The sequence below is a fragment of the Myodes glareolus genome, chromosome 10 (assembly GCF_982192425.1).
Source record: "Myodes glareolus chromosome 10, mMyoGla1.1, whole genome shotgun sequence".
Classification (NCBI taxonomy): domain Eukaryota; kingdom Metazoa; phylum Chordata; class Mammalia; order Rodentia; family Cricetidae; genus Myodes; species Myodes glareolus.
The window spans coordinates 43,018,519-43,041,240 of NC_142035.1; the positions used below are offsets into that span (position 1 = coordinate 43,018,519).

Here is a 22,722-nt window from a genome sequence, read left to right on the forward strand (position 1 = left end):
CAGGGCGCGGGAAGGCTGGTGAGTCAGGCTGTGTCAGGAAGATGTGACTGTTGTTTCACTGGACGGGATGCTATGTGCTATGTTCTTAGTCCAGCCACAGAGGAAAGGTGGAAGAGTTTCCTCCGCACGTCTGCCTCGCAAAGCATCCAACTTTCTTAAGGACTAAATTAAAAATTCAATTTCAGCCAGGCACGGGAGAGCACGATTTTAGGTCCAGCACTTCGGTGGCTGCAAAGGGTAACTACAAGTTCAAGGGCAGTCTGGGCTCCAGAGAAAATTCAAGCTTTGAGGTCAGACTGGCTCATAGAGGATAACCCTGTCTCAAAAACAAACAAACAAAAACAAGAAAACAAGTAACGTCAGCACCTCTGGAATTATATCTTTGCTAGTATTTCAAGTGAGCAGCTTCCTTAGAGACTGACATTCCCTGCTGGCTCCTTAAGAGACCAGACCCTCCTCCTCCCCTTACCTTCTCAGGCCTCATGGTCTACTCATTTGCACTCAACTTTATCTGCCATAAGACATGCCATGCGCACAACCTCACTGTGAGTTAGCTGGTGATTTTTTTTCCTAGATTATCTGAGGAAATGGCCTTGCTCATAGCTGAAGCCCTACCATTGGAAGTGTGTCTGGTGCAGAACAAACTCCCATTCTGCAGATACATGCTGGAGGTAGCATGAGCTGATGTCTACTTGTAAACAGTCTGGACAGCATTCAACTTTCAGAGGAGTCCAAGTTCTCCTGTGCATCCTACATCATGACTGTTCGGTCTCAAACCCTGGGACAAATGGCTGAAGTGTCTTTTTAACATATCAACGTGGACCTGGTAACCAGGTTCTCCCAGCATCCCTCAGTCCTTACCTATTACAGGGTATGGCTGGCATACCCATACACAATTCTCCACCCCAACTCTCTAGCCCAGGGGTTGTGCTGCCCATCCCTATATAATCCAGACATTTTGGTTACTTGCCCTGCTTTTACTTTTTGCCCTTTTGGCTGCTGCACCTGGTTCCCCTCTCTCTAATCTCTCATTTACCCTCCCCCCTCTTCTCACACGGCCCATGGTCACGTCCACTTTGGACTCTCCCAGATGGCTCTGCTTCTGGGATATGCTCTCCTTTTTTTCCCCTGCAATAAGCTTTCTCCTCCACTGTACATAGAAACAGTCATATACTTTCCTTTTTCTTTTCTTGTTTTCATCTAACAACACACTCTTTCCTTCAGAATGAGTGCTATGCAAGACGCCTGAGATTAGGTACAAGGTGCGATGGACTCAGAAAATATTAACAGCCAGAAATATGGAAAATATGCTTTAGAAGGAAAACAGTGCCTGCAAATTTTAAATTTCTGGCTGTTGCATTTTCATGGGAGGGGGAGTAATTCTATAGAAATTTGTACCTAGAGGACGTGAAATATACCATATGACTTCATTAATGATGCCAGGAACTTCATGTAGCTGCTGAAAAACAGAATGAAGTAACTTTTGGAGATCCCATACTGCTGGCGACCATAATGGACTTAGAAATTTAAATCTGTGGGAAATTAGTGTGTGAAAATCACAGAGAGGGGGACTCGGACATTGTGAAAATATAGCGGCACAAGGGCCCTAAGCAACAGAAGGTTTACAGATCTGTGTGCAATGGAAGTAGGTCTGCATTCAATCTCAGTAAAGACCTGTCTGATAGAACATTTATTAATGTCTTTATTCGAAATACAATGACTACTCAGACTGGTCATTTTAGAAAGCGGAACGTGGGTGTGTTGGAGGAGAGCAAGTTTTATGATGTTTTGCAAATGCAAATGTTTTGTTTCCCTGCAATCACCCACTGTCCACTAACTCACTCAATACTGAGAAATGGGGTTATGCAACCCAATGAGTTAACGACAGGGCTCTAAAATGGGGAGGAAGGCAGAGCCAGGATGATGGCAGCGGGGACAGAGTTCCCTGCCCCTGTATTCTCTCCAAGTGTAAATTATACACTGTTGTTACACAGAGAAAACAGGTTAGGTTTTAACACTCTTGAAAAACGTTAACTTTTCACACCCCAGAGTATTATATCTAGTTGGTATTTTATTCATTCTGTTGTAAGAACTGAAGTTGAGGTTACTGAAATGATCAGAAATAAACTCCTGCCAAAAATCATTAAGAGATGTCGGAGCAGGCCAGCACAAACACGTCACTCATACAGCTGTCAGGGCACTAGACATCAAACAATCATAGACCACAAGACCCTGACAGCACACGCTGACAAGGAGCGACCATGGAGCTGTGATCTGCGCTTTGCATGTTCTGTGAGGACACACAAGTGATATGCAGACCCCTAAGTATCCTTAGATCCATGTCCTTAACCCCTGATGGAGATGGAAAGTCACTAGTGTTCTGTACTACAAAGTATAAACATGGATGGGGGTGGGGCCCTTCTGGTTAATGTGTTCATTTCAGCGCTTTCCAAATCATCACTTTAGAAAGCAGTTCTCAATCTGTGTGCCGTGGTCTCTTTAGGGGGTAGCATACAGATGTACTGAATATCAGATACTTACATTACAATCATAACAGCAGCAATATTACAATTATGAGGTAGAAATGAAATAATGTTATGGTTGGGGGGTCACCACAACATGAGAAACTGTACTAAGGGGTCACAGCATTAGGAAGCCTGAGAACCTCTAGAGGAAGTGTCACACTTGAGTCCAGGGAGTCTTAGAATTTACAGCTTCTTGTTTGTTGTGTATCCGCACTCTTTCTGTGTACATCTGGAAACATCTAGAAGGCCGCTTTTTTCTTTTTTCTTTTTCTTTTTTTTTTTCCGAGACAGGGTTTCTCTGTAGCTTTGGAGTCTGTCCTGGACCAGGCTGGCCTCACACTCACAGAGATCTGCTTGCCTCTGCCTCCCGAGTGCTGGGACTAAGGGCGCGTGCCACCAACACCCTGCAAACCTTTTTAAGTAGAATCATAATCAGTTACTAAGGGAAAACCTGTTTTAAAATCACCATTCCAGTCTATAGCTGAATAAATATTGACTATCTAAATTTTTATTAAAAGTGCATTTCCTATTTCACATACTAATTAAATTACTACACAACCGCCAGTAATCCGTGCAGTGTGTGTGAGCGAAACCAGTTTAAAATTGTGTTGAAGTTGAGCTTCCTCGGGGGGGGGGGGAGTTAAAAATGGAACTGGAGTTAGAAATGGAGGGAGACAGGATCAAAGTTAAGGCAAAAGGAAGGACGTTCACCCGGTGAAACGAAATGTAGCTTTATCTACACTTTGTTTTGCAGAGGAATTTTATCTAATGCCCTATCCCTAATGAAAACAATCTCTGTTACTGAACGTCAATGCTACTATTGAAAAATGTATTAAACACATGGATACTTGGCAGTTGGATTATTATTGCATCAAACTTTTAAACAAATTGAAAGTCTTCCACATGGGTTAAACAATGTCATTAAAAATCAGATGGGGACAACGGCGTTCACTGTCGCCACCTACCATACCTTGGCCACTTCCTCTTGGAAAGCCACGAGATTCAAGTGCGAGATGTTCACCAGGTCAGGCCCATACACCACCGTTATCATGCGCTGCTCCAGGTGCCCAATGTTCCCAACATCCAGGAGTTCACGTAACTTGGGGTCCTGGATAAGAAATGTTAAGAAGAGTGGAATATTAGGAAAGATTCTAACATGGTAGCGCACGTTTACATGAACAAGAAGTAGAGCTGCCTTTTCTTAAGACAAGCTTGTGTGAATGGAAGCATTCCTCTCTGCAGTGGCGAGGGAGGTTGGTCACTTGCTGAAGAGCTGTTGGAGAGACTTCCCAGTTTAAGACCCATGGTTTTCAGTGAAGTGGTCTTTCTATCACACAGCCATCCTGCAATGCATGTGTACGTGTTAGAATTCTCCTCTATTTCCCCCAATCATCTGAAAGGTTACACATTGACATGAAAAGTCTTATTCTTCTCCTCCATTTATGGGCACATTAAAACAGAAAAAGGAAATTATTACGGAATAAAAATGTTCATGCCTACTGTAGGCTAAACAACTCAATAGGTTATGGAAGCATTTGAGTTGGTGCTATTGGAAAGTAGTGCAAAGTTGGCGGGTGAAGGTGGGGTGTTTAGCTGGAGTCTTCTGATCACTGAGACTGTCCCTGTGGAGGTGACATTGAGTCCAGGAGTGATAGCTCTTCCCAGCCATAGACTGGAACCCTAAAACATGCACTGAATGAAGTAAGCCTTTTGTCTATATTAACTGATTATCTCCAGTATTTATGACAATGAGAGGAAGATACCTGGGGCGGAAACATAGCCAAGCCTCTCGCCATGGGCTTTCCTCTGCACCAAGTACAGATGTAAAGAGAAAGGATGTCAGCGGAGCTTTGCACAGGTTATTTTAAGTCCCTCATTGGTTTGTTCTGGGATGTGGACTTAGGGGATGGCTGCCATCTCTTTCTGAGCAAGCCTCATTCTTTGGGAACACTCTGAGTAAGTATCCCTTGGAGATACAGTTTTTTGTTTTTGCCTCCTTTTTCTTTTTTTTTTTTTTCTGGGAAAGGGATGTTTCCAAACTCTCAGAACTCAAAATAAAACCGAAAATAGGGCTTAGTCAACTTGGCTGCATTTATTTTCCTCCCATAGGACAGGCCCTGTAGGACATTTCAGTCCATGCAGAAAATTAGCATCAAATCAATCACTTAGCAAATTTGCTGCCGGCTTCTGAGCAAGGACCATGCTTGCATTTCTACTTATTTAGCAAAACACTATGCCAACAGGGCCTGATTACTGAGGCTGGGTTATTCTGGCCTCCTTCAGTGGGGGGTTATAAGCCCGTACAATGAAATAATGAATTAAAAAAAAAAAAACCAGAACGAAAACAAGCCAAACCTTTCTAGTTAAGTTACTCACTTGGTATCATTAATAAAACTTTCTCCTGTGTGGCTGCACAAAGAGGCACACTTTCAAGTAAGCTATGGAGAAAGGAACTTCATTTCCAAGCTTGCCCAGTAGAGTCAAAGATTTAATTTCCTGACACGGTGAGAGCTTAACAAGGCGAGGGAGCCTCCTGGAAAGAGGAGCTGCTTCCCTCAAAGCTGTCAATTCCATAACCCACAAAAGGAGAGGGATAGAGACAACTAATTCCCAAATGAAGACCACAAAGTGGGGGGTTTCAGCACTATAGAATAAATAGATTGGAAACACATGCTTAAGTAAATTAAACAATTACCCCAGCTGTTCTGGAAATGATTAATTACATTATAGTTTTCAGACACCATAGAGGCAAGTAAGGGAGTTAAGTGTATTTGATCAATACTTGTTGTATACATGGAAGAGAATAACCAGTCTCAGAAACTAACTAAAGCTTGCATAATTCTCATGTGTGGTCAAAACACTTTTGCTTACTCACTAAAAGGCTATTGGTTAAGGGTTTCAACTTCCCAGGATTGCAGGGAAGAGGTGTGGGGATCAGGGGTTCGTGTGACTTATCACTGAAATAGAGGATCTGGAGGTATGTAAAGTCTCTCCAAAGGAGGTGTCCAAATAAAAAATACGGTCAAAGAACTTCCAAAATTCTGTGAAGAACAGCATTACTATCAGCTATAGTCAGCAAGAATCTAGAAGAAACATGTCGTCTCTGTAAGTTTTACTTCTAATGGCTGTTGTTATTTCTTTAAACATCCCTTGGTCTTTTTGTAACTAGAGGTGGTGTCTGGATTTGGGTGGATGAAAGAGGTTGTGAAAAGGGAATTGATAACTGAAGCTGAATATTGGTGAGTCTATCTGAAACTGTTCACAGTTCTAACAGAATTTTAAATTGATTTTGAAAGTGAGTGAGAAGAGCAATTGGATTTGAGATATATTTTATCAATAGAAATCCTAATCCTTTAAAATCATGTAGTTCAGGATATAAAGTGAGAAATGATTGAAAATATGTAACAAGTAAGTTGTGTCTAATGTGGATTTTTTTTTTTACTTTCTCTTAGATTAGACCATTGCTCATTTTAATCCCTCCTACTAACACTACAATGTCTTATAGTGGAACACTTTATTTTCTCAGCAGATCTATAACACGTGGGGCATTTGCTGATGAAGACACCCATCTCTTCAAGTACCACAGGTGATCCCCATCAGCTTTAGACGGTCAGACTGTGAAAAGCAATAACCTGAAAACAGAACCACACTGACTTCACAGATGAGGACTTCACAGATGAAATTATTTCAATGAACTCAGAGGTCGGAAATTGTGATAATTCTGGACTCCAGTACTGTAGGTCTGGGAAAATGAACAGTTGCATTTGAAAAACAAACATTCACAGTCAAAACTGTGCTAAGGACAAAGTCCTGTTGATAGTTTGTCTGAACTACGTTGTCCCCTGTCCCTTCTCCCAAGCAACTTTAAGTGAATCTCAAAATCCTTGATAAGTTCCCAGAGACTCTTTGACTCCCCAGGTTCTAGGGCACTTAAACACACTGATATGCCGACTGTAGATGCTTTTAAGGAGAACAAGCCATCCCTCCGCTCTGCAAAGTTGTTTTACTTTTCCAAGAGTATTAAAGGATACAGGGAAAACTAAGAGATGGGGTGAGCTTGGAACGTTACATTTTTCAGCTATTATTCCAGGCTTACTCTCTACAGAGAATATTCTTTCTGTTCCTCTCCAGTAGGGGCTAAGAGCAACTAAGAACCCTGGCAGTTTTCACTTTGCCCCTAGGTTATCTCAAGAATCAGGAAACAAAAGTGGTCTGGCTATGCAAGTCCACTTTTTCTTTTTTATTTATTTCTTTGAACAATCTCGTTTTACATACCAATTCCAGTTCCCTCTCCCATCCATCCTCCCACTTTTCCCCTGCACTCTCCTTATCCAGAGTGTTGATGCCCATGGGAAGTCAGCAAAGTCTGCTACTTCACTTGAGGCAGGACCAAGGTCCTCTCCCTGTATCTAGGCTGATCAGGGTATCCCTCCATAGGGAATAGGCTCCAAAGAGCCAGATCATGCACTAGGGACAAATACTGCTAAGAATCTAAGTAATAGTGGAGAGGATACCTAAAGTGCCCTTCCCCTGTAATCAGACTGATGACTACCTTAATTGTTATCACAGAACCTTCATCCAGTAACTGATAGAAACAGATACAGAGATTCACAGCTAAGTACTGGGTCGAACTTTTGGAGTCCAGTCATAGAGAGGGAGGAGTGCTATTATGAGCAAAGGGGCCAAGACCATGATGGGGAAACCCACAGCTGACTCAAGCTAGTGGGAGCTCACCGATCCTGGACTTACAGCTGGGAAACCATCATAAGACCACACTAGACCCTCTGAATGTGGGTGACAGTTGTGTGGCATGGGCAGTTTGAGGGGTCACTAGCAGAGGAACCAGGATTTAACCCAAGTCCACTTTTTCTTCATCATCAGGACTTGTGATCAAATTACTTCATGTTCATTCTAAAGAAAGAGTTTTGTTCTTGGTGATTATCTGTTAACTATTACCATTACCTGGCAATTGGCTTCTGGAGGAATAAAGACTATTCTACACCTAAGGAAGCGGGACTCAAGTATGACACAATTATGGAATTATGTAATTTAGAATGTCAGAGACAGATGGAAAATTATGCATAAGGTTTTTAAAAGGAAAACTAAATGCCAGTTTAGATATTCACTACTTAATTTGACTTCTAAAGAAAAGTTATTTGTATGACAGACTTTCCCAACACAATGCATCTCCTCGGGATACTTAGGTACCAGAAACCTTTTGTTTGGTGCAGAAAGATCTACCATACTCATTTGTTTTTCATACTCATGAAATACATCTTTATCAGATTTCAGGCTTATTCGACACTTCTTTATATGAAGAAAATTCTGTTCTTGGCACTTAATACAATGTTCTCAACCGAATTATGGTTATCCATCACTCATGAGAAATGTCAGTATTTGAAAGTCTTTTGATCAATACTAAGTGTAATAATTGTAAATAGAAAGACACAGTCCTTGATACAGCTAAATGGTACTAATATAAAAATCATGTGCATGTTTCAATTGGCAGAAAAATAAAACAGCACCTACTAATCACTTTCCAAAAGTGATTTTTAGGTCAGTTTATTTAAAGTATAAAATAATCGATATAGTAAATCAAAATAGGAAAGAAAATATGAACTAATGACACCAGTTTACTTTCTAGAATAAATGGAAGCTAAAGAGTGACATTCAATGGCCTTTGGATAGTTACCTTACTGAAAGTTTAAATACACAAAGTATACAGCAGATTTTCAAAAGTCAATGAGAAAAATAGTTAGCACCCTCCTTTTCTTGTTAGTATTTAAAGGTAGTATGTCACTCATATTATCAACTGCCTCAACCCTTCCTGCCTCCTTAGACATCTGCAAACTACCAACTGCCAGCAAAATTCTTCCTTTTAATTTTTAGAATACACACACACACACACACACACACACACACACACAAGTGTTTTGCCTGCATGCATTAATGTATATTGCATGCATGTCCAGTGCCCTCAAAATCAGATGAGGGCATCAGATCCCTTAGAACTAGAATTATAGATGGTTGTGACCCACCACGTGGGTGCTGGAAATTAAATCTGTTCTTTGAAAGAGCAGCAAGTGTTCTTAGCCTCTGAGCCATCTCTCCACCCCTTCCAGCAATACTGCTGCAGAACAACGTGAAAACCCCTGGGCTGGAGGGACAGAGGTATACACACAGTAGGCAGTTAGGAACTCTATGCTCCTTTGTGTTTGAGCCCCCCTAGAGACAGTGAAATACATCACTCTCAATACATCTCCCTCAACCTGCAGGGAAGCCAGTCTCTTGGTAATTTTCCTATCCACATGGTTAGGTTAAAGCATAACTAATATTTATGTGACTTTGTCTCATCTTCCTGACAGGTAAGGTTTTTGTTTGTTTGACTGTTTGTTGTTTGCTTGGTTTTGTTTTATTGGTCAGTGCTTTTCCTCTTTCATCTCCATTTTATTGATCTATTTCGTAGAGGCATCTGTTTTCTTTCATGGTACTCTACAGCAGGTGTATATTGCCAAGGGACCTTTTAGAACTTGAGAACACACTCAAAAGCTAAGCATATTTCAAAGGGAGGTCTGAAAAGTCTTTAATAATGAGGTTTTTTTTTTTTTTTTTTTTTTTTGTCTAGAAATCAACCTGCCCAGACATATACACTAATGGCTGTACTGACTCATTGTAACTGGATTGAGTTTATTGAATCTACAGTGGTAGGCAGGGTCCAGACTCAGAAGAGTTTAGGAAGAGGTTTCCTATGAAGGCATCTGTGTCAGCTTGACGAGAGCTCCAGCTCTAACCAACAACAATCCAGACTGTGGATGCCCAAAAGGGAAAGTGGAGTTTATACAGATAGAGCACCCACAGTTCCTGCCAACTCCTTCATGCAAATGAGGGATTACAACTGCAACAGAATGTTCCTTCTTGACTGCAACAGGGGCCTGGTGGCTCATCCTGTAATCCTACCTGCTGTAGCAGCAGAGGCAGGAGGATCACAAGTTCAAAACTGTCTGGGCAAGATAGTGAGCTCTGTTTTTGAAAAAAAAAATGAACAAAAAAGACTGGGCATGTGTCTTCATGGCACACCTATTCTCGAGTATCCAGAAAGCTTTAGGTTGGAATCCTAGCATGGATGTGGGAGGCAGGTTGACAAAAGTGAGTAGGAGCAATTGGTGACTCAAGTTTGCAAACTAGTGCAGTGTTTGGTCCTGCTAGTCAGCGTCTGGTGTCATCTGTAGTCAGCTCATCATCACTTTTGACTCAGGGTCAGAAGGGTGACCTTTCTTTACATTAGTTTAGGATGTGTTCACAGTCACGTTTCATCTCCAGGGCTGCACGGAAGCTCTGAGTCTCTGATTATGTCCTGGTATGGATTTCCTGTGAAAGTAGCAATTGGGTATGATCCCTTGAGGTCTTCTCTGGAACTTTCGATGGTTTTTGCCTGTCACCCAATGAGGGAGGCAGCAGATTCTGCACTTAATTCTGTTGGGTATTTGTCTCTACTATTTACAGCAACATGGTCGTGTGGAGCTTTGTTCCCCATTCCATGCCTCGGTTTTCTCATCTGTGAATTGAAGCTGACGGCAATATTCCATTTAAAATTCTGTCAGAGTAAATAAACAAGTCTTCACGAGAGCGGCTGAGAAGTAAATCACTGCTTGAAAGTCAAAGCCAGGATGACGCACCCACTGAACAACTTAACCTCATGAGAACAAGAACCTATTTCTGTGTGACTTACCAGTCAAAGTATTCATTTCCGTTTGTATTTATGCTTATATGGTTCATGTATAATGGACTGACTAAATCTTTAAACCGTGTATTTGAATTTAGTATTGCTCTTAATTCGCTCTTCCATCGGAAGCACTTCACAGTGTGCTAAAGGACAAACCATTCCTAGAAGGTCTCAATGTCCAGCTCCTCCATTCAACTGATTTTAGAAATAAGGCAACATGATTCCTGAGGTTCAGCTTAGCTTCCTCACGAGGTGGGCACTGAGCACAATGCCTGCTATGTACAACATTAGCACAAGGAGTGAACTGAAGCTGTGGACTCTAAAGGATCCCATGTTCTTAAGGAATTAAAGTGTGCGTGCACATGCGTGTGTGCACGTGTGTGTATGTGCGTGCACTCATGCATGCCCTGATATGATTGTTGTCATGACAAATAGTGAAATAAATGTTGGCTGCTACTTACCTTCTTTTCCCATTAAAACTATAAGTGATTTTAGGAGCTAAGAAAGAAGCTCTCCTACCAATTGACTACAAGTACTTGAAGGAGAATGGATTTAAATGGGTAATTTGTCTGCGAATGTCTGAGAAGTTGTACATACTTGCTGAAGGTCCTAAACATGTATCTCAAAATTAAATGTATTTTGACTTTCAGGGTTTTCCCCTTTAATTTTACTTACATCTGTTTTCTATTAATCCAGATATACAGACCTTAACCATGTCCATTAATACATAAAGATCGATACAATGTTATTTCTTTAAAATCCCAGGGATATAGAACTCTCCATAATTCAAAGTCTTGGGGAGATCTGATACCTACTTTCACAAGAAGTACCTACTAACACCTAAATAAGTCCTGGCTTAATCTGTCTATGTGTGTGCTGTGTGCTTCTCATTGGCAGTAAGAACCTATCTTCAAAAATCCATTATACCTATTCATCAAAGCACATTATGCATGAAGACCAAAGTTGCAATCTCGAAGACCTTCAATTTCAGTGAGGGAAAAAAAAAACATCTTGAGAGTTCTGTGATTGGGTCTATTCAATGAGACCTGAGGGTTAATGATATCTCCAAGCTGTAAAACCATCACCGGCATTCTTGGCACAGCTGTGCACAGGCAGAACACGAGACACTCTTCACTTCACAGAAAGAGATGCTCCCACACAGTAGCGGTCCCAGGACCTGATTAGCCAGGTCCTTCCATTTTACCATTTTCTGTAACTGATGAGCTTTTTGTTCATTTGTCCTCACATCACTGCTGTGTTTAGAGTTTTTTTTTTCTTCCTATGTTCTCAGCCATTTTTTTCCTCTCTCTCATTCAAAATTTTGCCATGATATTTTGTTATTTTTTTTTTGCAAATCAGGAAGCCAAATGTTCTTATGCCATCCCAGGAAGATGACATTCAGTGCCTGCTATATTTTGAGATTGGACATAATGTTGCCTGCTTTCATAGCCATAGAAGTCTAACCACCCTATTTGTTAACGGCTGACTGAAAAATTTCTATTTCTTGACTTATTTATTGGTTTGAAAGAAATATATACTATATGGTTAAGGCATGACAAACATTACCATTGGTCATCCAGAAATCGGTGTACCTGAGACTACGTGCGCTCCTCTTAACTACTTCAGCTCAGTACCCTTATGTGGAACACAGTTGAGGACAAATATGGTTTACAAGACTGAGAGACTGATTCATAGCTTGACTCCAGTCTGATGATTGTGTAGTATTGCTGGGTAGTTTCAACAATTAAGTACAAAAATTGGATTGCATTGGGCCGGGAATGAATGCCTTCCTGTGGTTTGCTAGCAACCGCTTAACAATAGTCTTTCAGAAACCAAAAGAAAGCAAATTATCAAACATTCAAAACACAAAATTCAAACAAGTCATCAAGTTAAAGCCCCATGCTCTGTAGGGTAATATTTATCAATGCCCATGAGATAAACAGCCAGTCTCAAGCTACCCAATGACATAGCTGGACTTGGAGCTGAAAAAACATTAGAAGTCCACTATTACATGCTAGTTAACTCTAAATCTGTAAGAAGGACAACAAACCTCAAGATCACAGATAGCCATAATATTTAATAAAATAATTACAAAGTGATACATTTTGAGGTATTTTAAATATAACTCATCTGGCTGCAAGTTTATATTATTTAATTTATAAAAGTGTCTGAGGTTAACAGTTAGAGAATTTTGCAAATACTTAATAATTGCCTATTGTGAACTAGTACAAACTGGCTCCAACACTTCATGACATGTACCCAGAGGCAGCCTACAAGAACTAAGAAATAGAAACTTCATGTTACTGGGAGCATGGACTGACCTCAATTTGAACACACTACCTCTCTAGGTACCCATTCTTCTGTTTTTGCTTGAAGAAGGCTGCTTGAGATTGGCTTTGTTTGAGATTCCTGTTGCATTCTCTGTACTATATAAGAGGACCCCACTGAGCACTCCCCAGAAGAGTCCCACTGGGTAGATCCAGCTCTTTCGGCTCCATCCCAGTAGAGTTAGAACTGATTCAATACAAAGGAAACATAATTAGCGCATCTCACTCCAAAGCAGAACTGCTGCTTTCTCCCCACGCAGGGATGTATTTCTCTAGGGACCTTCTATGGTCCAGTGCAGCACTATCCACCATTCATTCAGGAAACAAATGTTTATCAAGATCTGACTGTTTACCTGGTGTTGTGCTAGTTGACGGAGCCATATTAGTGAATAAAACCAGATAGCCTTATCTTAGTGATGCTTACAACCTAGTGAGGAAATAGGTATTAAGAAGCAAAACAACAATAACAAACCCAAGGGATCTAAGCTCTTGGAGACAAAGGCAGGATTGCTAGCTTGAGGCCAATCTGTGGTATGTAGTGAGACCCAGTCCTCAACAACCACAAAATAACTTAAAAGATAAAACAAAAATCAAAGAGTCTCATAACTAAATATAAGAGAGTATAGTTCAGGCATCTAGCAATGCTAATTTTGAACTAGGGGTGAGGGAGGAAACTCCCTAGAGACATTGCTTATTTTTCTTTGTTTTGGAGACAGGGTTGTATATGTAGCCTTGAATAATCTGGAACTCACTGTATAGGCCAGGATGTCCTGGAACTCATAGAGATCCTTCTGCCTCTGCCTCCTGAGCTCTGGAATTAAAGATATGTGCCACCAAGCCTTAGGCTCCATAGAGGCATTTTGATTAACTGAATGTGTTTGTTATCATCAGACATTGCAGACAAGGCTTGGGCATCATATGCAAATGCAAGCTAGCCCTCCCTGTGATTGAAGAGAGGATAGCAAGTGTGAAAAGACTCAAAGTTAGGGGAGAAGGTCAGGTGACATAAAGCAGGAGAGATAAAGAGGTGACACTCTGTGCAAGAAGGTATGAGCTGTCTGTCCTTAGGAAGGCACTCCACAAAAGTCTCCCTTGAACAAGGTCAAGCTGGGGAGACCTGGAATAGCATTTGTTAGAATATTGAGAGAGACTGCAAGAAGATTATATATCATACTTATCTCTCTATTTCTTTATTTTGGTGTTCTCAGACTGTCACTATGTAATTCAGATTGGTCTATAATTTTTTATGGAGCCCAGACTGGCCTTGAACCCCCAACCTCTACCTTCTGAATTTTGGAAGTACAGTCAGATCTATATCTCACAAATGTGTTGTAATAGGAGAACCTGGTAGCTTAGACAGGGGTACAGTGGTCGAGATGGTTGGATCTGAGTACAAGGTAGGACAAAACAGCATGACTTGACATTGGCATTGGTACTGGGGTTTCAAGAGATGGTGATGCTTGTAGTATTCTGAGATTCTGAATTGCTGAACCAACATGTTGGTGCTGTTAGGAATAAGAGGGATGCCAGGGGGGACGTCCAAGCTTGTGGAAGTAAAGGTTACAATGCCATGTTTAAATTTTGAGCCTCTAATCTTGAAGAGGTACGGAGGCTACACCTACATTCAGAACATAAGCCCAGTTGGAGAAGCCTTTTTTTCTACCAATGATAGCTACAGAAAAGAGAGCCCCAAATTTCAGTTTGATAAACAGGATTCTAAACACAGTCAAAGAAGCCTATAGCACAAAAACATTAAGGAGATTTGTTACATCTTTTTCTTTTTCATGGGTTTCAGGTCATTATATTTTCATCTCACATTTTCCTCCCTTGATTCTCAGGCTAAAACCATTTTGTATTTATCAAAATGTGACTACATAGGAAGGCCTAATGAAGTATGGCCCTGTAAAAAAGAACTTCTAATGAATTCAAAGAGAGGTGACACATTTTGGATAAGTCTCCACAGAAGATAGATGTTAAAGATTTCTGTGCATTGTTGTATTTGGTAGCAAACAGGGACATTTCAGAAACAAGGCACTTTATTAAAAACATTGATTTCTAAGGCTATTGTGCTTCATGTAGGTGGTTTTGAATAGTGATGCAGAACTATAATAGCACCTTCAAAATATGATACATTGCTGCTTCTATGCATATAACAAAAGAACTATAAATCACCAAACTGTGTATTAGATATTCTCAAATACAAGTGGTTTGCAAATTAGTTAAATATTTAAAGTACAATGCACACATATGAAACAAATAATTTAAGTGCATATGATGGTATTGTAAGTAGCTTTACAAAGTTAAGCTTATAAAGAAGTTAAAAATTGTAATATGCATGATGCAAGCAAAATTAATAAAGTTTTGCTGAATGAGAAAGCTTTGAGCCCTTGAGGGCACAAAGCAGGTAAGAGCATCTGAAAAGGTGATATGTGTTGGTCAGCCCATAATTAGGACAGAAGGATCTGATAAACTCCATAGTACCTAGAACACCATAGAGCCTGTGACATCTATTGCCTCTGGGATATATAAGTCAGTGGTTAACCAGATCTTCTGGTCAGAAACCCTGGCTATCCACCAGGGCCATAGGAGAAAAGAGGACTTTAGGATCTAGAAACATGGGTCAGGAAGGCAAACCTTGGAAGCCTTAATGGACTTGAGCTGAGGAAAGAACTGACTGTCAGTGAAGAGCCAAGACAAGGTCTTGGGAATCACTTTCTAGCAAACCCACTTTTGTGGTTTCTAAGTATGTATTATTATTTGTGTGTATATGCACACAGAAACTCATTCCTCAGTGTGCAGGTGGAATTCAGAGAATAGCTCTGTAGAGCAGGCTCTCTATATCCACCTGTACCTGGGTTCCAAGTCTTGTTCCAACTCGGGTTGCCAGCCTAGCAACTTTGCTTGACGGGCCATCTTGCTGGCCCACTTTTGTGTTTTCTATCACAGAATTTCAAGAAAATTTTGAATGTTCATTGAAGTACCATTCAGGATAAGAACCGACTCCCAAGTGAATGTTCTGGAGCTCTACAGATCCCATAAGCAGACTCCTTTCACCTTCTCCCATTGTACTTGTCTTCGTTCATTCATTGAACAAACTATTCCTTCACTACCTGGCAGGTTCTAGGGATCTGGCAATGTTTTTGGAACCACGGCAGCTGCCTCATTGTGTTGATGGGAGCTGAAAGGGTGAAGAAATAAAGCTGATGGGTTTTCAATAGAAGGAGCTTGAGGTGAATGCTTTGCTTAGGAGTCCCTGAACAGTACCAAGGGGTGACCTTGAGATGTCCCTGCAGAGTGCTCAGTCATTGACCTTCCTGTCCACTGAGGCGATGGAACTCCATAAACTATATTTGGCTGAAAAAGTCTTTTCCAGTCACCATGACTAGGTCACCTGGCTTCCTGAAGAATTTGCTTTTATGAGTTTAAAAAGTAAAAACAACTATGACTCATGTGTTTGGAGTTAAGAAACTTGAAATTTTTGTTGGCTTTTAGAGAGGGGGGTCTTACATAACCCCAAGTTGTTGTCAAACTCAATTTGTAGTCAAGGCTGGCCATAACCTTCAGAATAATTTTCTTTCCATTTCCTCGATGGTATGGTCACAAATATGCACTGGCATGCCTGGCTTTACACCTTTTTTTCTTTTTAAATTAAAGGTGAAATAGAGGGTTTAATATTTTAAAATAATCCTTCACTCTGACTAGTCAACTCCATCTAAATGCACCGGCTAGAGTTGTACTTGGGATCTAGAATGCACCCTAGTGCTCCATGTGATAAGGTGTGACATTCAGACTATGGTGTTTTTTGAAGTGTTGGAACATTTAAGGGGTAGAGCCGAGGAGAAGGAAGTCAGGTCACTAAGGATGTGCCTTTGAAGGGGATTTCGAACTCTGTCCCTGTCTCACTATTTTTCCTGAGAGCGTCATTAGCTATCCATTACCCCCGTTCTTCTTTCCCCAGGAATTACTGCCTTGCCACAACCCCAAGCGTTAGAGATGATGGACCATGTCAGCCTTGTAAACCATGAGTGACAGCAACCCTGTATCATCTTAGTCTGTGTAAACTATGTACTTCAAGTATTCCTCAGTGATGGAAAGATAATACAGCACCGCGAAAGTGTCTAAGTGGCAGCTTTGTTGAAGGTGTTAATTGATTTTAAATCCTAATTTTCAGTACTCCCCATGTTTAATCTTATCAAAACCATAGTATTTGTTTTCTGTATTTGATAAATAGGAATTAAATAAAATGATACCCAATGCTATCATTTTAGTTTCTCAGTGCTTGCTTTGGCAGCTTCTAGGTTAAAATAGAATTTTAAATTTAGATTGAGCTTGCAAATGTATACATATGTGTAAATGTACATTGGTGCCAACATCTCTCCTAGTCTTGATTTGCTCTTGCATTCTATAAATAATAGTAATTAATAAAAGTAAAAGTCAAGGAAATAATGTTTTTCAGGATGCTGGGATGATTTACCAGAAAGTTTGGAAAGAAATCATGACACAGTTCTTCGATGTTTAGCTAACCAATGTTTTCTTTAAATTGGAAGAATTAAAATTAAAATCCACTTACTTAAATAAGCTTACCCTCACGCTAAAGTTGGATTCCTACATCACAATACATACAAAAATTAACTCATAATGTGTAATGTACCTAAATGTAGGAGCTCAAACTGAAAAGACATTAGACAACTGTGTAAATATACACCTTTGAGGCCTTGAACTCAGCAACCATTTTTCACAATCTAAGAGCTGAAGCAACAAGATTGAAAATTCGATTTCATTAACAGTCCAAGCACTGGGTTGGGAACATAGCCGAGAAGTAGAACATCTGTCTAGTACACGAGAATCTTCAGGTTTGAAAACAAAATAACAAGAATCAATCAATCAAGTAGTAATGAACAAAGCATTGTAGAACAACAACTCTGTCAAAAACAAAAACAAGACACAAACGCAATGGGAGCAAGCCCTTGTCCATTCTATCTAAGAAGAGACCTGTTAAACACACTGCTGGTGGGAAAGTTAGGTAGTGCGACCCTTGGAAGACTGTGCAAGTCCCTGAGATGGCAAACATTGTCACCCACATGACCTAGCAAGGTCGTTCCAAAGGCATACACCCAGAAGAAGTAGACATGTGCCATGTGTTAACAACAACTTGATAAAATCCAGCAGTGGGGTTCCTTCTAGTAGTCAAAGGTTGAAACAGTCAGACCTGACGACTTAAACTTTTCATACTAATGGATCAGCCAAAATTGGAAGCCAATCTGGACTACACTGATTGTATAGAGTGAAACATCTTGTCTCCACAATAAATAGATAAATAAAAGTTGAAATAATACAAGTGTCTATACATTGATAAATACATAGACAAAATGCGGCAAAAATATGAAATGGAATATTATTTGACAATCAAAGCAATGAAACGCTGATCCATGCTACCATGGAGAAAATCTGACCACATTGTGCTCTGTAAAGGAGTCCAAACATGAAAGGCTATGTGTGGTATGGTCCCATTTATATGAAATGTCTAGGATAGTCTAGTATTTTTCCTTATTTTAAGAATGTCTCATATAGACTGACCTCAAACTTACTATGCATCCAAAAATAGTCTTAAATTTCTGATTCTCCAATTTCTACCTCCTAAGTGCTTGGATCACCAGAATGTACCCTCATTACAAGTTTAGAATTGTATAATTTATAGATACAGAAAGCTAAATAGTTGATAGAGAGAAAGGAAGGTTATTCTCACATATGGGGTTTTATTTTAGAGTAATAAAAATATTCTAAAATCAGTGATGGTTGTATAAATGTGTATACCAAAATAATAAATGTGCAAAAACCATTGCATCACACAATTTTCACAGGCAAATTTGTGGATATTGAGGTAAATGTCCATCTTTAGGAATCTGTGTGCCCTGACTAGAGTTGCTTCAGAATATGTTTATGAACCACAGGATCCAGAAGTGATGGGGTTTTCTTGGCCTAGTGACAGCAGCGAATTGGAGGAAATGGAAAGGTAGCAACCATGGAGGCTGTGAGAGGTGATGCAGTCATCGTTTGTGACAATTGTAACTGGCTTGATGCCCTTTAATTCTCAGCTCTCTGTATCTGTAAGCTACTGTTTCTATTCTATCCCAACAGTGAGAGAGTCTCCGCATTTTCAATCCCATTCTGGTGCTCTACTTTACAAAGGAAAATTCTAGAGCCAAGTCTATGTCACGTTGGGGAAATGGATTGCTGTAATATAAATCAATCAAAGATCAAGCTCAAGTCCAGCCAACAGCTCTGGTTCTCTATGCTTAGCTCCTTGCTATGGGAGTGAATGCAAGGGAGCAGAGGACAAAAGTTAAAAGAGAACTATACTTTCATTTAGTTCAGGAGGAAATTTGTAAAAGGGCATTGAACTTCTCCTTAGCTAAAAGAAGAAAAATCAGGAGGTTTATTTCAAAAGCAGGATTAAAAATTGAGGAATCTATAGTGATATATCTCAAAACATTTCAGGACTAATAGTACTAAATTACACTGGCTGCCACTGCTGGGCAAGTGACAATTATTACAGTCCTGTGATAATGGTAACATAAATATTGGAGCCATTCAAATACTAGAAGCTGCAATTAAAGTAAAGCTTTGTTTGGAGTCCACATAATTACTTCTAATATTTTTATTTTTCACTTTTGTGTGTCTGCTTATTTATTCAGAAAATATTTGAGTTGCTGCCCTGGGCACATGGCTATGCCAGTGGACGTTGGCGTTTTGTTTTATAAAATGCATTTGTGAAACTGTTTATGAAAAGCATTAGTATCAGGGAGGGAGAAACCACTACTCTACAAATCCAATTGTAATTATTTTTGGAAATATTTTTTCTCATTTCTAGTTACAGAAGTCACATGACCATAATGTCAAATTTATGTGAGCAGTGGAGATTTCCATGATAAAGAGATTTTTTGAGCTGGAACAGGTTCACTTTCTGGGCATATCCTTCTCCTTCAAGCATGAGCTGATTACTACCTCATTCCCAAATGTATTTACCTTAAGAGAACAATTTTATCTCACAAAGTGGAGCTTAAAGCCTTTGTAGAATTCCCAAAGTCTTTCTAAAATTTCTTTTTTTAAGTTTATATGTGACATTAGGTCCCAGACTAGGAGGATCGATAACCTCATGTTAAGCATATGTTTAAGACTTCACTGGGTCTCTGTGTACATTAAATATATATTTATAGCTATATTTTAAGGGATAACAGGTCCATTAAAAAGCATTGAGTGAATTCATCTGACACATCACAAATCATAATCACTCATGGCAGGATACAACATACCCATTTGAGAAGTAACAGGCCAACATTTGTGTGCTGTACAATGTGCTACATGTGTATATAATGTGTAATGGCTGGATCATGCTACTTAACATAGGCACTGCCTCACATACTCCCAGCGTTTTGTATTAATTTTATGTATAAACATGACATTTGACCAAAACCTCAGAAACTGCAAGCCCAAAAATACAGCCACTCCTCCTTCCAAGATGACAGTCCCAGGCTTTTTGTTCGCTGTTGTTTGTTTTGCTTTGCTTTTTGTTCACGTTTATGACCATGCTGCTCCATTTCTGTGGCCAAAAGCTAACTAACAGTGGTAAGACCATAGAATTACTGTTCCGGAAGCTGCTGCTATTGCTGATGGAGAGACCATGCTGAGAATCACTGAAGTTTAAATGTAGACACAGCTGGGTTGGCAAGCGGCTGACTGTCTTTGGCTCTGTCCTCTGGGTGGAAAGTGTAGCGGCCCGAGGAGTCAGCTGGTCCTGCTAAACCTCACCAGCTGGAGATTACCTACAAAGCTGTTTGAATTTCACCTCAGAGTCTCCCTTCAGGGAGAGTGCAAATGTTAACCTGATTTTGGACCGGAGCCACTCTGAAAACCTTAAACACCAGGCTTAGCCATAGATTTAAAGGGAAGCGCTTGGTTCCTGAGGGGTGTTTGTGATGCCAGGATCTGCTTTTGGTGAATGGAAGTCAGTGAGATTAAAAAAAAAAAATTTAAAAAAAAAAAAAAGAAGAAGAAGAAGAAAAAGAGGAGAAACTCTGGAGTATTGCTAAGTTGACAGATGCAAGGATGCATAACACACCAAGAACTGGCTTGCTGGGCACCAGGTGTAAGCCTTGTCTTTTACAGAACGGGGCCTCTCTCATCTTCTATCCGTTTGGGGACCCTTAATAGCATGTACAAGCTGTTGCAGAAGAAACAGCATAGCATCTAAACACTGAACGTATAGACTCGGGACTCTCTCAAAGTAGAAAGAAAAGAGTAGCTTCCTCTGCACCAGGTCCGGAGCCCTCAGCTCAGCTTGGGAAATTCCACTGCCCTGGGAATATCGGGAACCTTCTCAGCTAAGACAGCAACTTTGAACCATACACTAATGTCAAGAGCTCCAGAAATGAAGGTAGGAAGCTAAATTAACTTCCAGCACATAAGTGCTCTACACTACCATCAATAATAGACCAAGAAGAGAACAATTAAAAGCAAAATTTTCATACTCTTTACCCGCTCTGCTTGCCCTTCAAGTGAAGGGAATGTTTCTGTTAATATTCTTTGACCTGTGAACACTCCCCTGTTAGCATTCTCAAGAACTGACTGGGTTTCAGCTTGAATCTGTAACCTCTGGTTAATCAGCAAGTATTACAGAGTTTGTGGATGAAATATATTTGGACAGGGATAGATAAGTCTATTCCTGATAATTCAACACTGACATTCAGGGCTTAATTCAATTTTCAAAAGTGATCATCTCCATGGCATTTCAGGAAGCCCACTTTAATTAATATCGTGACACCTCTTTAAATACCATTTTGCGTTCTGTACACCTGCTTTAAATTTAGGCAGCTTAAGGTCTATGGCAAGAGCCTCTTTTCTTGGAATGCCAAGAGCCAACCTTTATTTTGCTTTATTTTGACAAAAATAGCTTAGTGTCAAATATTCTCCATTATCTCTACATTTTTATGGGTATTAGACAATTATGCCTAGTTTCCTAGGATCAACTTTTCAAACTTGCCTCAAAAAGAGCTTCTCATTTGAAGTAGACAAGGTGGTGGCCCGTGTTCAGCCAGCAAAGTGACTCTTGAGGAATTCTGAGCTATGGAAGTCACACAGGCCTACAGCATGAAGTGTTGATGGGAAAGGAGGTGGGGAAGCAACGGGATGCGTGGGCCTGCAGAAGGAAGCTTTGTCAGCAAGCCTTGTCTCAAGAGCAGGAAGTGATCCCTTGCAAACAGCCTCAGCTTGGGAGCAATCTGAATTTCCACCAGAGCCTAAGGTCTCTTCCGCAAGCATCAATCCCTCCCCTGGACTTGGGTAAAAAGAAAACTTGCTCAGAGGCCTTCACACCAGGGGGATTAAGCACCGAGGGGAGTCCCACTTGGCTATACAGCAGCCATGAACCTGCCATTGTGGTTCTGCTTCTCTAGTCTTGCATTTACATGAGGGTAAGACACACTCACGTCAGGCTTACGGCTTTAGACAGTCATCACTTTAGACAGAGAACATAGGGCATGGGCAGTCAGTGTGAGGTGTTAACATGGCTGGTATTTGAGCAAGAACCCAGGGTCTAGCACATGCTAGGCAAGGGCTCCTCAATTGAACTAAATCACTCCTATTTTGCATTTGTTGTGAACACTTTCATATTGGACACCACAGTGATTAAAAATACGGAGAAAAGTATCCTGTCCTCTTCTTTTGTTCATTCGGTGTGCTTTCAGATTAATTTTGGTCTCCTCGACTCTTTTTCTTTTCTCCTTGCATTTGGCACAGGAACTTTAATTGCCCTTAAAAGAATCTTTAGCTCTAGGTTGCATCTAAAAGGTTTATATTAGCCTTGAAGGAAAATTCACAGACACATCTTTATTCTTGAATAAAAATTCACAGATGCCTCTTTTAAAAAGTTCCCCCGTGCTATTACATGCATTATAAAATGTAAGAGCAACCTTTAAAACAATTCAAAGGTTAATACAATAATGTGTTCCTTGACGGAATGCCCTTTTAAGCACCTAATTTGGGAGAGTAACTGTCATCTCAGAATGAATCAGATACGTGCTTAATGTCTGATGGAGGCAAGATGCACTTAGTGAAATGGTTTGTTTCTAAAGGCGGCCGTTTATCTGCC

General features: G+C 40.3%; 1 protein-coding gene across 2 annotated transcripts in view; it reads right to left on the reverse strand.

Annotated features, from left to right (window-relative positions):
- Plcb1 (phospholipase C beta 1) overlaps positions 1 to 22,722 on the reverse strand; it is a 700,152-nt gene that overhangs the window by 248,264 nt on the left and 429,166 nt on the right. For both annotated transcript variants that reach the window (XM_087911176.1, XM_087911177.1), the window contains exon 4: positions 3,496 to 3,633. In XM_087911176.1, the coding sequence (XP_087767302.1) occupies positions 3,496 to 3,633 (138 nt within the window). The remainder of the gene's footprint in view (positions 1 to 3,495; positions 3,634 to 22,722) is intronic.